At 37.1% G+C, this 12,176-nt stretch overlaps 1 protein-coding gene across 7 annotated transcripts in view; it reads left to right on the top strand.

Moving 5' to 3' along the window:
- Positions 1-12,176, top strand: part of golga4 (golgin A4) — an 81,414-nt gene that overhangs the window by 18,254 nt on the left and 50,984 nt on the right. For 6 of the 7 annotated variants that reach the window (XR_015925727.1, XM_088601484.1, XM_088601485.1 and 3 more), the window contains 7 exons: positions 1,372-1,443; positions 1,860-2,180; positions 3,030-3,077; positions 4,778-4,834; positions 5,856-5,954; positions 6,385-6,532; positions 7,074-7,261. Coding sequence is in view for 6 of the 7 variants with exons in the window: in XM_088601484.1 (XP_088457610.1) it covers positions 1,372-1,443; positions 1,860-2,180; positions 3,030-3,077; positions 4,778-4,834; positions 5,856-5,954; positions 6,385-6,532; positions 7,074-7,261 (933 nt within the window). In the remaining variant the exon portion in view is untranslated. The remainder of the gene's footprint in view (positions 1-1,371; positions 1,444-1,859; positions 2,181-3,029; positions 3,078-4,777; positions 4,835-5,855; positions 5,955-6,384; positions 6,533-7,073; positions 7,262-12,176) is intronic. The other variant, XM_088601486.1, reaches the window with a different exon arrangement.

The raw sequence follows: 12,176 nt of genomic DNA, 5'->3' as shown, positions 1-12,176 counted from the left end.
TCAAAAATACAGTATATGTTCTTTCTTAACTTCTGATCAAGATTTTTGTTGCTGCATTAGATGTTTTTCGCAGCTGCATATTTAGAATCCATCTGCCCTGGAAACAACATGCCAGAGTCCTAATACAGTATATTTTCAGATCTGAGTGCCAAAATGAAGATGGATATTACTCTCTGACCCAGTCCATTCCTGCAGGTCCTGGGCGTTTTCTATAACATGGCTGTCCAGCACTTCTGAGCCTATGATATTCCCAATAGCAAGCTGTGTGGGTCTCAGCCTGGATTCAAACCTGTGATTTCCTAACTATAGAACTGGTCTGTTGCTTTTCTGTTTGTACATCAATTAGAAAGTTAATTTAATTAATAGCAATTTCGTACCTTAAATACTGTACCTTGTATGTTCACTTCACCTGTTTCCATCCATTCCCTTTATCCATTGTCAGTAAAATAAAAAAAATAGCTGGTTCATTATGGAAGTGGTATGCGTTCCTTTATATTTGATGAGGTAGAAATTATTTTTGCCAGATGCTAGCCCCAATTAATTCATTCTCTGTGCTTCACTCATGATATTAATGCACTGCAGCAATTCATTCAGAATAATCTAATTGTAGAAGACATGTTTTAAAACATTTAATGTATTTTCTTGTTTAAAATACAGTCTAAGAAATGCTATTAACCTCAGATTCAGTTACTCTTATAATATTGTCAAAATACACGTTAAATAGCTAATAATATACCAATATTTACAGAACTTTTGATCTGGGACATTTTAGGGAATCATTCCTTTGTAAGAATCTAATAAAAACATGAATGTATATTGCAGTGATTCATTAGGCCCTCTGAAGAAAGTCATACCAACAAGAAAAAGTGGAATTAGTGAAGATTTGAATTTCTACAATAAACATGCCAGACTATAAAATACTTTAAGGTAGTGGTAAGAAATATAAGGTGCAGAATGTTTCAGCAGCATTAAAGGAGCATTCATCTAAATAAAAAAATACATTATCCTACGCAGGCCCTTTAATATTAATAACTTTGCTAGCTTTTTTGTAGTAGAATGAAGTAATGCCAATTGCTCTGTCTTCAGTTACTGCTCTACTAATTTTTTTTGCCTCTCATGGCTGTGTAGAGTAGAAATGTTCTTTAGTTTTAACCCCTTTGGTTCCGAGTTGCATGAGGTCACCTGATATCGCCTCAGGGGTGCTCAAGCAATACTAATTTGCTTCAACGTGTAATTGTTAACATGAAGAATTGGGAAGTGGGCTGGGGATGTTGTTGTGACACTTCTAGGCTGCCCTTTTTGTTACACTTCTAGGCTGCCCTTTTTGTTACTGTTCAGTTATTATTCATACTGTTCTTTGTTCTCCCTTAGAATGTATCTAAGCCTGTCACAGAAACTCCAAAAACTGGCAGTGTTAACGGAGATGAGACGGACTCAACTCAGGTTAGTATCTCAGCCCATTGTCTTTTGTATCCACCACTCAAGGGTGGATCTGGTCTGTTTGCCCAAGGTGAGGGCAGTTGCACAATTCCAGAAGAGTAATCTTCTTACTATTTTTTTTGTTGTCTCATTTTAGCGTTTTACAATCTGTGTGTATTAGAGATACGACATTGATTATTCTTTTACACTTTTCATTTATATGCAACTGAGGTCTTAAAAAGAATTTGCATTTCAGTGCAGAATAAGTGATTCTTGACTGTTAAGGTCAAACTTATTGAACTGAAATAGTAACAAATAATCCCTTAAGTATAGATAGGAAGGAAAATAGAAATGGTGAGTCTGGTTGACTGGCAACAGATAATTACAAAACGTGTGCTTGTGGTCCTCGGCTGACTCCTGTGATTCTCTCACCGCTCTAGAAGCTCGAGCCCCAGTCATTCGCGAGGAAGCTCCAGCTCCGCGTGCCCTCAATGGAGTCTCTGTTCCGCTCCCCATCCAAGGATGGCCTGTTCCGCTCATCCTCACGGGAGAACCTGGTGCGCAGCACTTCGCGGGACTCTCTCAACCGCCTGGGGGAGGCGGACACCCCCGGGACGCCCTCCTTTGACCCCCCTTCGGACTTAGAGAGCGAGGCAGAGGACTCCCCGGGCAGTGTCGACACACTGACCAAGGAGCAGCTCCTCCATCGGTTGCACAGAATGGAGAGGAGTCTGGGCAACTACAGGGGAAAGTACTCCGAGGTGGGGCACTGAGGACTGTCTTTCCTTCATCAAGCAGTACAGGCGCAGGAGTTAATTGAGTTTTTAAATTTCTGCATTGGTTTAAGCTCTTGAACCACAACATTGACGATATCCATTTTCGATAAATAACAGAATTTGTGTACCATCCCTCCATATTCTAACTGCTTTAGCCGATACAGGATACGGAAGACAGGTGTAACCTGGGGCAAATGTGCGACAGGGAAAGAAACAGCCTGGATGGGATGCCAGTCCATCACAGGGCACACACAGACACAAACATGCACACATTCCACCTAGGGACAGTTTTCTCAAAAATGTAAAAATATAAATTAATCAATGTGTTTGAATTAGTTTACCAGTGTTGGGTATTTAAACAAAGTAATTGAAAACAGCTTTTGGTGAAATTATTAGTCTGGTTCTAACTAATTGACCTTTAGTCCACATATTGAGTCCATGTAGGTTACTAGCTGGGGGACAATATTCACACCTTAATTCAGATTTCACCAGCCTGTTTGCACAAGCAATGGACCACTTCTGTTAGGTTTCACCAGGTAGGTGGTGAAAAATAATTTCGGTCTAATGTTTACTTTTCGAGAACACTTGCTAGCCAATCACCTAAACACTTTTGAAGTGAAAAGCTAGTCTGCTGGCTTCAACTTGATCAGGTGTGCATACAGTATACTGAATAAAATATGTGTTTATATATACATCCCAGTATCGAGAAATAAGCCCTGAATTTTTACATTCATCCTATGTTGACTCTGTCAGAACTCTATGGTCATCTGAAAAGAAAGAAAACGGTAGCTTTAGTGTTTCAACGCCTTCTGACCTTATGTTTCTTACTTTCAGCTTGTCACTGCCTATCGAGCGGTACAGAGAGATAAGGAGAAAGTCCAGGTAATTTCCTTTCATCATTGCTACATGATTAACCGATTTTGATTTGGAAATCTTTCAATATCACATTTGATATACTCTCATGTTACCATGGACAGGGGTGTCCATTCCTGGTGCTGTTGGCCTGGTGTGTTTGTATGTTTTCTAGATTTTTTTAAAGTCGCAGTACCTGAAGAACTGGAAGAAGCTGGTTAAAGTAGTTCATTTACATCAGTATCCAGCTGGTTTAGCTTGTTAAGGACTAATTTGTAATTAAAACCTGCAGGCACGCCAGCCCAAAGTAATTGTTTTATAGAAGAATGTGCTTTGTTGTTTGCAATTTGAGTGTAATTTGTCACCAATATTGTGGCTAAATTCCTCGCTGGGCTTGAACACTCTTTTTCCCTGCAGTTCCCCCTGAATGATGAAGCAGGTTCTTTTCCTGATCTGTAGGTGTGTTTCTGGCACATTATGGCTGCTGCATGTCACTGAGGTGGCGGCTGCTCCTCAGCAGTGTATGAAATGGGTTCATGAAGGCATGTAATTCTGAGGAATAGCATTAAGAAAAATTACAGTAGAAGCCTTCAATATTTTTAATGTAAGCAATGTCAGCCAAAGTTGTGCAATAATGTTCTCTAAAACTGATGATAAAGTGACATTATTTATGTAACACCTGTAGTTTCCTTGAAATGATAATTCAGGCATATCTAACAAATCACAGCTAAATCTTTTTTAACTACATTCTTAAATACATATAGTACTGGTTATTCTTTATGAGATTGTGGCTAAGTGGAAGAAATTAGCTTTTAGTAGATAAGCACCCAGTTCTTTCAGTTTTCTTTAAGCTTGTCTGGTGAGACTTTCTCAATAGAGAATAGAGACTCTGGAATGTGGCCCTGCGGACAGGCTAGTTCAGTGAACAGCAAAATCTTTTTCATTAGATTGTAATGGAGAATCTATAATCCGGGGGGAAAGCAGTGGCACACATGTCATATCTGCTACAATTTGTTTCCCTAACACTAAGCATAATGTTTATTAGGATTCACATGAATGAAAAATAGAGTTTTGATATAAAATTCCTGTCTGTTATGGACTGCAATTTGATCAGAGCTCTTCAGGCAAGTGTTAGATAAGACAATTTATGTGAAATGGAAAATCTGAGAAACAGAATGGTAAAACCCATGACATGTTTTCTTTCCAACCCAGAAAGCCAGAGCTTTGCTCAAAACGGCAAGTACTTCAGAAGCCACTGATCCTGCCAAGCACCTGTCATATAATCCAGTTCTAACCAAGGGAATAAGAAATTGCATTTGCCTCAGTTGTTTTTTATGGATATTTAGACTAATAGGCTTTATGACATGCCCTTAACTTGAGATTTACCATTGTGTGTCTGTTTTCCCACTGCAGTGTCATTTATTGCAGACAACATAAATATCTCCATGGAGATACCATGCCAAAACTATTTGTTCCACTGTTTTAATCTGCATATTTAAGCCATAACTTGCATTTTGTCATAAAACTATGACCATTTTGGTGGTGGCTTATTACCTGGTTTATCTAATGTTGCAGCTGGTGTTGTACAAAGACAAAATAAAATGTTTTGATCTCTCCAAAAATATATGTTTTGAAGTGAAGTGCAAATATATTTAGTAGTAGAGATTGCATAGCTATCTTGAATACAAAGTAAAACTGTATAATTTAATTATTCATTGGATTCTTTTCAGGCAATTTTAAGTCAAAGCCAAGACAAGGCACTGCGAAGGATTGGGGAGCTGAGAGAGGCAAGTTGTCTGTCTTCATCCCGACTTTTACTAGTCTTTACAGATGATGGTAATGAGCCAACATCTTGTGCAAAAAAGAAACCAGCTGAAAAAATGCATTCTGCTCACTACAGTGGGGCTGTGCAAGACACATGTAACATTGCTTTTTTACAGAAAAAGTCGACATAAGATTTTGAAAGTAGTTACATTAAGGACTCTGCAACATAGGTTTACCATTGGAGCAGTGGGTTAAAAAGGGAGTAGGGAGACATGTTTGTACTACCAGATTGCAAGCCTTCTGTGATCAGCAATTAAATTAATCGGTCAATAAGAATTTATAGATTAGGTCAGGCCTAAATTTTTGTTTTTGAGTGCTTTATAGACTTATTCTAGTGAATATCATTGTAGCTTGAGCAGGCAATGGCCATTGGCGCAGAAGGCTGCAGGTGTGGAAGAGATAAGCTCAGGCATGTCACATGTAATTTCTCAACTATTCTGGTGCATATAGTTTTCAGTTTTCACTGTAACCTGAAGAACCGTACATTTGTGAGGAATAAACAAAAATAGTAATTGATGCAAATATTTTGAGCTCATCTACAAAAACACTTAAGCAGAAGTGTTTCTGTGTCTTAAAAAGCAATAGGTATGTGTGCCTGGGGACAGATAAGACTTTAGCAGGAATATAGCCTCGAAATACTTCATTTGGAATTATGTAATGCCCCAGAAACCTTGAAGTAAATTAAAACATAAAATGTAGTGCTCTTCCCCAGAACAGTAAAAAAATAAATCATTAGCATCTCTGTTTGGAAGGTTAAAAAGAAAAATGAAAGAAGTTTAAATTTATTTTATGAAGGAAGGTCGTGAGACATGCATCTTCAGCTGTTCTCATGCTTTTAACAATTGAGGTTGCAACTCCTCCCTTTCTGCTCTGATGAGATCAAGATATAGTAGAATGACATTTTTAATACGTTGAATTTCTGGCTGTTAGGTGAAGAGAGCTGGCACGCTGGTATTGTAAATGCTTTCTGTTTGTGATGGCCAGGAGCTACAGATGGACCAGCAGGCAAAGAAGCACTTGCAGGAGGAGTTTGATGCTGCTCTGGAGGAGAAGGACCAGCTCATCACTGTCCTGCAGACTCAGGTGGAGATCTCCGCAGTAGAAGTGGTGGGGGAATGATGGGTAGAGAGGATAGGGTGTGGGCTAGTATTGCTCTGCATTTATTTGTGAAGTGTCCTCTTCATTTGTCATAAAAAATAAAAAAACCCAGCTTTTAAACTTTAAGTGAATTTCCACAGACCATAGAATATACAAACATAAAAACAGACTTTTTTTGTAGGTAATTGTACAAATAGGTAGTTTGTTATTGGATGAGGTAAATAGATCTGTTGAATGCTTTAGTATCTCAGAATCATAATTCCACCATTAGAGATAGGGAATTCTTGAAGGAATAAATGACACAATGACTTGGTATTAAAGTTTTCTCTCTCCATTGACAAATATAGACTGGGCTGGTCTTCACCTTGTGCAGTGCATGTCTGCATGCTAATGTTTGTACTGTCTGTCTGCACAGGTGGCACTAATGAAGAAGCGTTTGCAGACTGCCCAGGTGGCTTCAGATCACAGTGAGACATTACCCCAGTCTGCAGAGACAGGAGACACCGAGTCTTCCCCAGAGAGCACCACACAAGGGATCACAGATACCTCCAGCCTTTCTGAAGGTAGGCCTTCTAACATGCTCAATGTATATTTGAAAAGCGGTGTAATCATTGCTTTAGAAGAATGCTAGATGTGTGGAGTGATAAGGGCTATAATTCCTTTTTGTAGTCAGGGTCCATTAGCTGGTGATCAGATGCAATAGATCACAACAGCCTTGTTTTTAATTTTATAAGATATTTGATTCTATTTTTTCATTGTTTCTCCTTTAGCAGGGTTTTTTTTAAATGAGCAAGAAAAACATATCAGCCTCGTGTCAAATTAATGTGATGTTTCTAAAAGAATGGAAAAAAAGGAACGATAAATATGCAGGACATTCTATGGTGTTGAGCTTCCAAATATCAGTGACATTTTTATGATTTAAAGCAAAACCCCTGAAAGTTGCATACAATCCTCTCCTGAGAAAAAAATGTCAATGTTCAGCATGCAATTTCTATTTCAATTATTAAATGCCTCAGAAGTCTATAGCCTGGCTGATGTTCTGCATTTCAGTACAAGTTGAAGTTTCTTCTGATGTAGTTAAGACTTTGGCTCTCCCACCACTAGGGGGAAGCGGAGATGCAGCAATGACACTGGAAGCTCTCCAGCAGCGAGTAAAGCGGCAGGAGAATTTGCTGCAGAGGTGCAAGGAGCTGCTCCACACACACAAGGAGCGCAACTCTCAGCTCAGCAGTGAGAAGGAGGCCCTGCAAGAGCAGCTACAGGAGCGCCTCCAGGAGCTGGAGAAAATGAAGGTACATAGGTTCTGCCAAGGCTAACATGTCACCGTATGAAACTGAAGATCAAGATGAAAAAACTGCAATAACTTCTAAAAAAATCACTGCTGTTAGTGGTTGTACACTTAGAAGACTTTTTAATACCAATCACGCATCAGGGTTTAAAAGCCTGATACTAGTTGTGCTTTCAAAGTTTAAATCAAACTCTGAGCTACTTGCTAGTCTCTTTTTGCTAGTGTAGTACTTCAGGCTAAAAGCCAGTATGAAATTTTCCCATTTTCCAAGTGGATTCTGCCAAGTGAAAAACAAGTCTGTTAGGAAATCATTATTATAATCTTTGTTTTTTTTTTAAACAAGGAGTTATCATGGCTTAATGTGAGGGTATAACTTCATAGCTGGAATATACAGTATTTTAATAGCTGTTCTATTAAAACTTTAAAAACAACTTTAAAATGCCTTAGATCTTAATAATATTTTTCAGTGAAAATTAGCTCATCTTACATTGCAGTAATAACTTCCCAGAGTGATTAGAGTCATCATTAATCTATTCAAGTTATATCAGCATCTGGACATACTCAAATAAGTGATTTCTAATTCTGAAAATTAGGTAGCGAGTATCTTGTATCTGAATTTAGAATCTTGTATCTTTTTAAAGTGAGATACATGCAATACTTCCTGAGTTTTAGATACTTTTTAGAAACATTTTAGTTTTAAATGCTGCATTTTTTGCTTTCTGTGTATAGCTTTGGTATTTTTATATAATATGCCCAAAAATAGTCATGAGTACAATGAGATGTGGTTGTTTCTAATAAGAAATGTGAAATAAACAGGTTCAGGAGTGAGCAATCAGCATCAGCTGTCATGCTTACAAATTACATATTACAAATAATCAATAAACAATCAGCAATTACTCATCAGTACTGACCTTGAAGATCCAGACTTGTTTCAGAATGATCAAATTTCTGTGTTTTTAATCTTCAAACCAACTCAAATCACAGTAGGTTCCAGGGAGTGCCATTTTCACCCAAATAGACAACAGAGATTTCAGGTCCTACCTACTGTGTAAGCATTACATTACATAAGGGGCACCCACAGCAGTTTTCTTTGGCAAGTGTTAGATGATATTTCACAGCTGCTTTGTTTGCATTCAGTAAGGAGTTTCTTAAGCATCTGGTTAACATGAGTTGGCAAGATGTTCAACAAAGTCTAACCTGTCATTTTGCACCATGTTTGGGAGGCTAAAAATAATCAAGAAACCTTCACTTAAAGAATGAATGTAAGTTTAGGAAACATCCCTATGCAATAAAATGGCACAAGGTTTTATCAACCTTGTCATTAATGCTGGAATAGATTGTGCTACATTGCCGTGAGAATAGTTTAATACAAGAATAAGTATTGCCAGCTAAATGGCTTTATTTGGCTAACATGTTCTGCAGCTAATTGTCATTTACATTCAAAGGATGCAACAATTAAAAAAAACATTGTCTTAAGCTGTATTGATACATATTAAAAAGATTGTAATAACATTCATAAAAGTGTTTGTCAAAAACATTTATTTATACTTCAGCAAAAAATAACAACTTGTTCTGCTTTAAAATCCTATGTTTAATAACTTGCACTCTTTGTACCATAATTAGCATAGTAAAACAAAGTATTTTATTATGTTGCCTATGTTTTGCTTCAAAAACAAGTTCATTATGGTAACTTTGCATGCCTTCAAATCATGTTTAGTTACCTACTGTCATTTGCTTTCTCTAGTAGTGATATCCTTATCTACATGCCTATATAAAGTCTACACACCTTTTCCAAAGGAAAGGGTACCTTTGTGACCTAACATCTTAAATTAAAGCACATTACATCGAATTTTATTTTACTTTTACACATTGTAACATACTGCTTCAAAGAGAAAAACAAATGTTCAAACACTCAAAGTAATTACGTATGAAAACGTAACCGCTGTGGGTTAATAGCAACAAATGAAAAGCACATACTGGGGATGATCCCATGTTAAGTGCATAGCTCCATACATTAGGTTAATGACAACTGCAATCAATTTGGCTGCTGAAATTAGTCCCCAGCTCTGTACTAAAATTATTTGAAGAGTTTAGTTGTGCATATTATATTGTGTTATCAATTATATGGGATATTAAGGAAGAGGGGTACGGTGGGTACAATGTAGTACTTCATTAAGTTAAGTAAGGGTATATAGAAGAAAGATCCCTTGAATTGCAGTCCAGACTGCAGTAGTTTAATTTTTGTAAAATCAGTATCATTATCAAAACTGTAGAAACTTAACTATCCTAATGGTCAAGACCTACAGACATAAATTAGAGAACCCTCTCAAAAAAAGTGTTACCAAATGTGGAACATGAAAGTGGATGAGGTTTTATAGTATTTCTTATACATACATGTAGCCTAAGCCTGTCTTAAAAATAACTGTTCTCTTAAGCATCTAAAGTGTCTAGTATGTCTCTATATCATTTATCAATAGAAATGAAAGCCATTGTGATTTGGCACATGATCAAATTCAAACAGCTTTCAACCGCAGCTGCGCTCATTTCATGGTGCATTGAAATGTATAGAATATCACATAGCTAGTTGCATCTGGAGTATCTTGGAAAACATACAGTTATTTATTCAATTCTAACTATCGCAAGCATTCAGCTATATACAGTATATGACACAGTAGTAAACTTATATAAAAGTTGGACCACATCTTACTTACTGGTAAGAATGAGTCAAATATTCTGAATTGGATCCCCCTTCAGTTTTTGCTTGGTAGAACAACAGATCCTTAGTACCAAACCAATCGGAATCAGCTGGTCTCCAACTTTGTTCCACACAGGTTTTCATTTCTTTTGAGAAGGCAGCTGGCAATGATCCTGAGATAGAACTGTACTAGCTTTTTTTTATAAAGCTGCTTTCCAAACCCAAGAACACGGTTCATCATGAATAAAGAAAAAGACAGGAAAAGTACAGAAAGAGTAAAGAGTAAAGAAAAAACAAAAGCATACAGGTTTTTACAAATTGACTATATGAAATTAGACGTAGACCTTGGTAAAAAGGTATGTTTTAAATTTAGACTTGAAGAGAGTTACAGAAGTTGTCTCTTGAGGAAGGTCATTCCACAACACTGGAGCAACGACAGAGAAGGCACGGTGATTTGTGATTTAGTCCTGGGGACAGTGAGTAGAGGACCGGCTTCAGCTGAACAGAGCCTACGGGGGAGAGTGTAAATATGGAGGAGTTCAGAGGTGTGTGAAGGAGCCAGGGTGTTTAGAGCCTTGAAAGTCAGCAACAAGGTCTTGTATTGAATAAGTGGCTTCATGGGCATCCAATGTAGAGACTTAAGTGTGGGAGTGATATGCTGCCAGAGTCTGGTGTGAGTAAGTATTTTAGCTACAGTTTTCAACATATTCAAGTAGGTAGCTGCGTCATCATGCGTAGGCAGCAAAGGAACAAGTAAGGTTTATTCCAGGCTGAAAAGAGAAGAAAGGAAACATAGCCAAAGAAGACTCCACAGCCTAAACACATTTCCTTTCTTCATGGAATAAACCTTTACTTGTCCCTTGAGTTTTGAACATATTGCAACTTGTTGAGAAAAGAGTTAAGTAGCCCATACAGTACAGAGTTGGAGAAATGTATGCCTGAGACAGGACAGTTAGGAATGGAAGAACATAATAATGGTTACCATAAGTGAATACCGCATTGGCACATTTTTATTGTCAGTTTGTTAGTACTGAACTTCTTCACTATTTAAAAATATTCCATGATGGATAAAGTTATTAAAATCTGAGCACAGGATATTTAGAAAGTGTTCTTGGCAATGGACAGGAATTGGCTTAAGAGATCTGTGAAAACTTGAAGACCTTGGAAAGGGAAGGAAGACCAGAGGTTAAAAGTGCACTCATCCTTTTAAAAGGATTAAATCCCTGGAGACATTTACAGTACATGTTCTTGCTGCTCTTGACATTAGTAACGGTGCATAAACCTGTCAACTTTACTCAGCAGTTTTAAACATTTCCATACTACAAAATGAGTGATATTCTTATAACTTTCTCACAAATCAATGCTTGACAAGAATCGGGTAATTCCATTTAAACCTCCTTTCATATGTGACTTGATAGGATTTCTTCTTTTCTCTTTGTTCATAACTATGATACATTTAAGAACTGGACTGCTAAAATAATTGCACATTTTACAAATAATATTAGCTCTAAATGACAGAATATAGCGTTTTTCTGCAGGTACGGCATATCTTTTTTTTTTTACCTTTTGGAGTCACATTGAAAGTCCCTTTGGTTTTGAATCTAATTACTTGCAAATTTTACCAGTTACTAAAATGTTGTGTCCTATGGATGTAGAACCTTGTACCCAGGACACTACCATCAAACTAACTTCTGATTAGACTTGCACTATAATGTGAATTATAATTTTAACCATTTTGAGTTAATAATGTTAATAATACAGTAAACTGATATGGAACAACCAGCTCCACTCAACGCTTTCAAATCCTTTGAACAACATTTGGGTTTGGTAACTTACTAGGGCAATGACTAAGACACTGCTTGTGAAGTAGATAATTTTTCAGATCTGGATCTTCCTTTGATGAAAAATAGTAAAACCAGAATTAAACAGCTTATTTACTGACTACTATGGACACTTTTCCAGTTTACCATTTAAAAAGTGCTTATTTAAAGGTTGGTCCTTATTTTTAGCAGTAATGTCCTTAAAATCTGCATTATTTTATTTTTAATGTTCTGTGAAAACCTCATTGAAGCAGCTAATAATTTGTATTGCATGGATAAACAGAATGATTTACATTTTCTGGCCTATAAAAGAGCTTCTCACGAATGGTAATTCATCATTGCTGGAGAGGAATCTGTTCTTTCCTTCAATTTTTGAGAGCCCTTCAACTCTTCAGCCCTTGTGT

This window comes from Lepisosteus platostomus, chromosome 12, assembly GCF_059453375.1.
Source record: "Lepisosteus platostomus isolate fLepPlt1 chromosome 12, fLepPlt1.hap1, whole genome shotgun sequence".
NCBI classification, from domain to species: Eukaryota; Metazoa; Chordata; class Actinopteri; order Semionotiformes; family Lepisosteidae; genus Lepisosteus; species Lepisosteus platostomus.
Note: the sequence above shows the minus strand (reverse complement) of the source record. Positions and strands in the feature narration are given on the sequence as shown.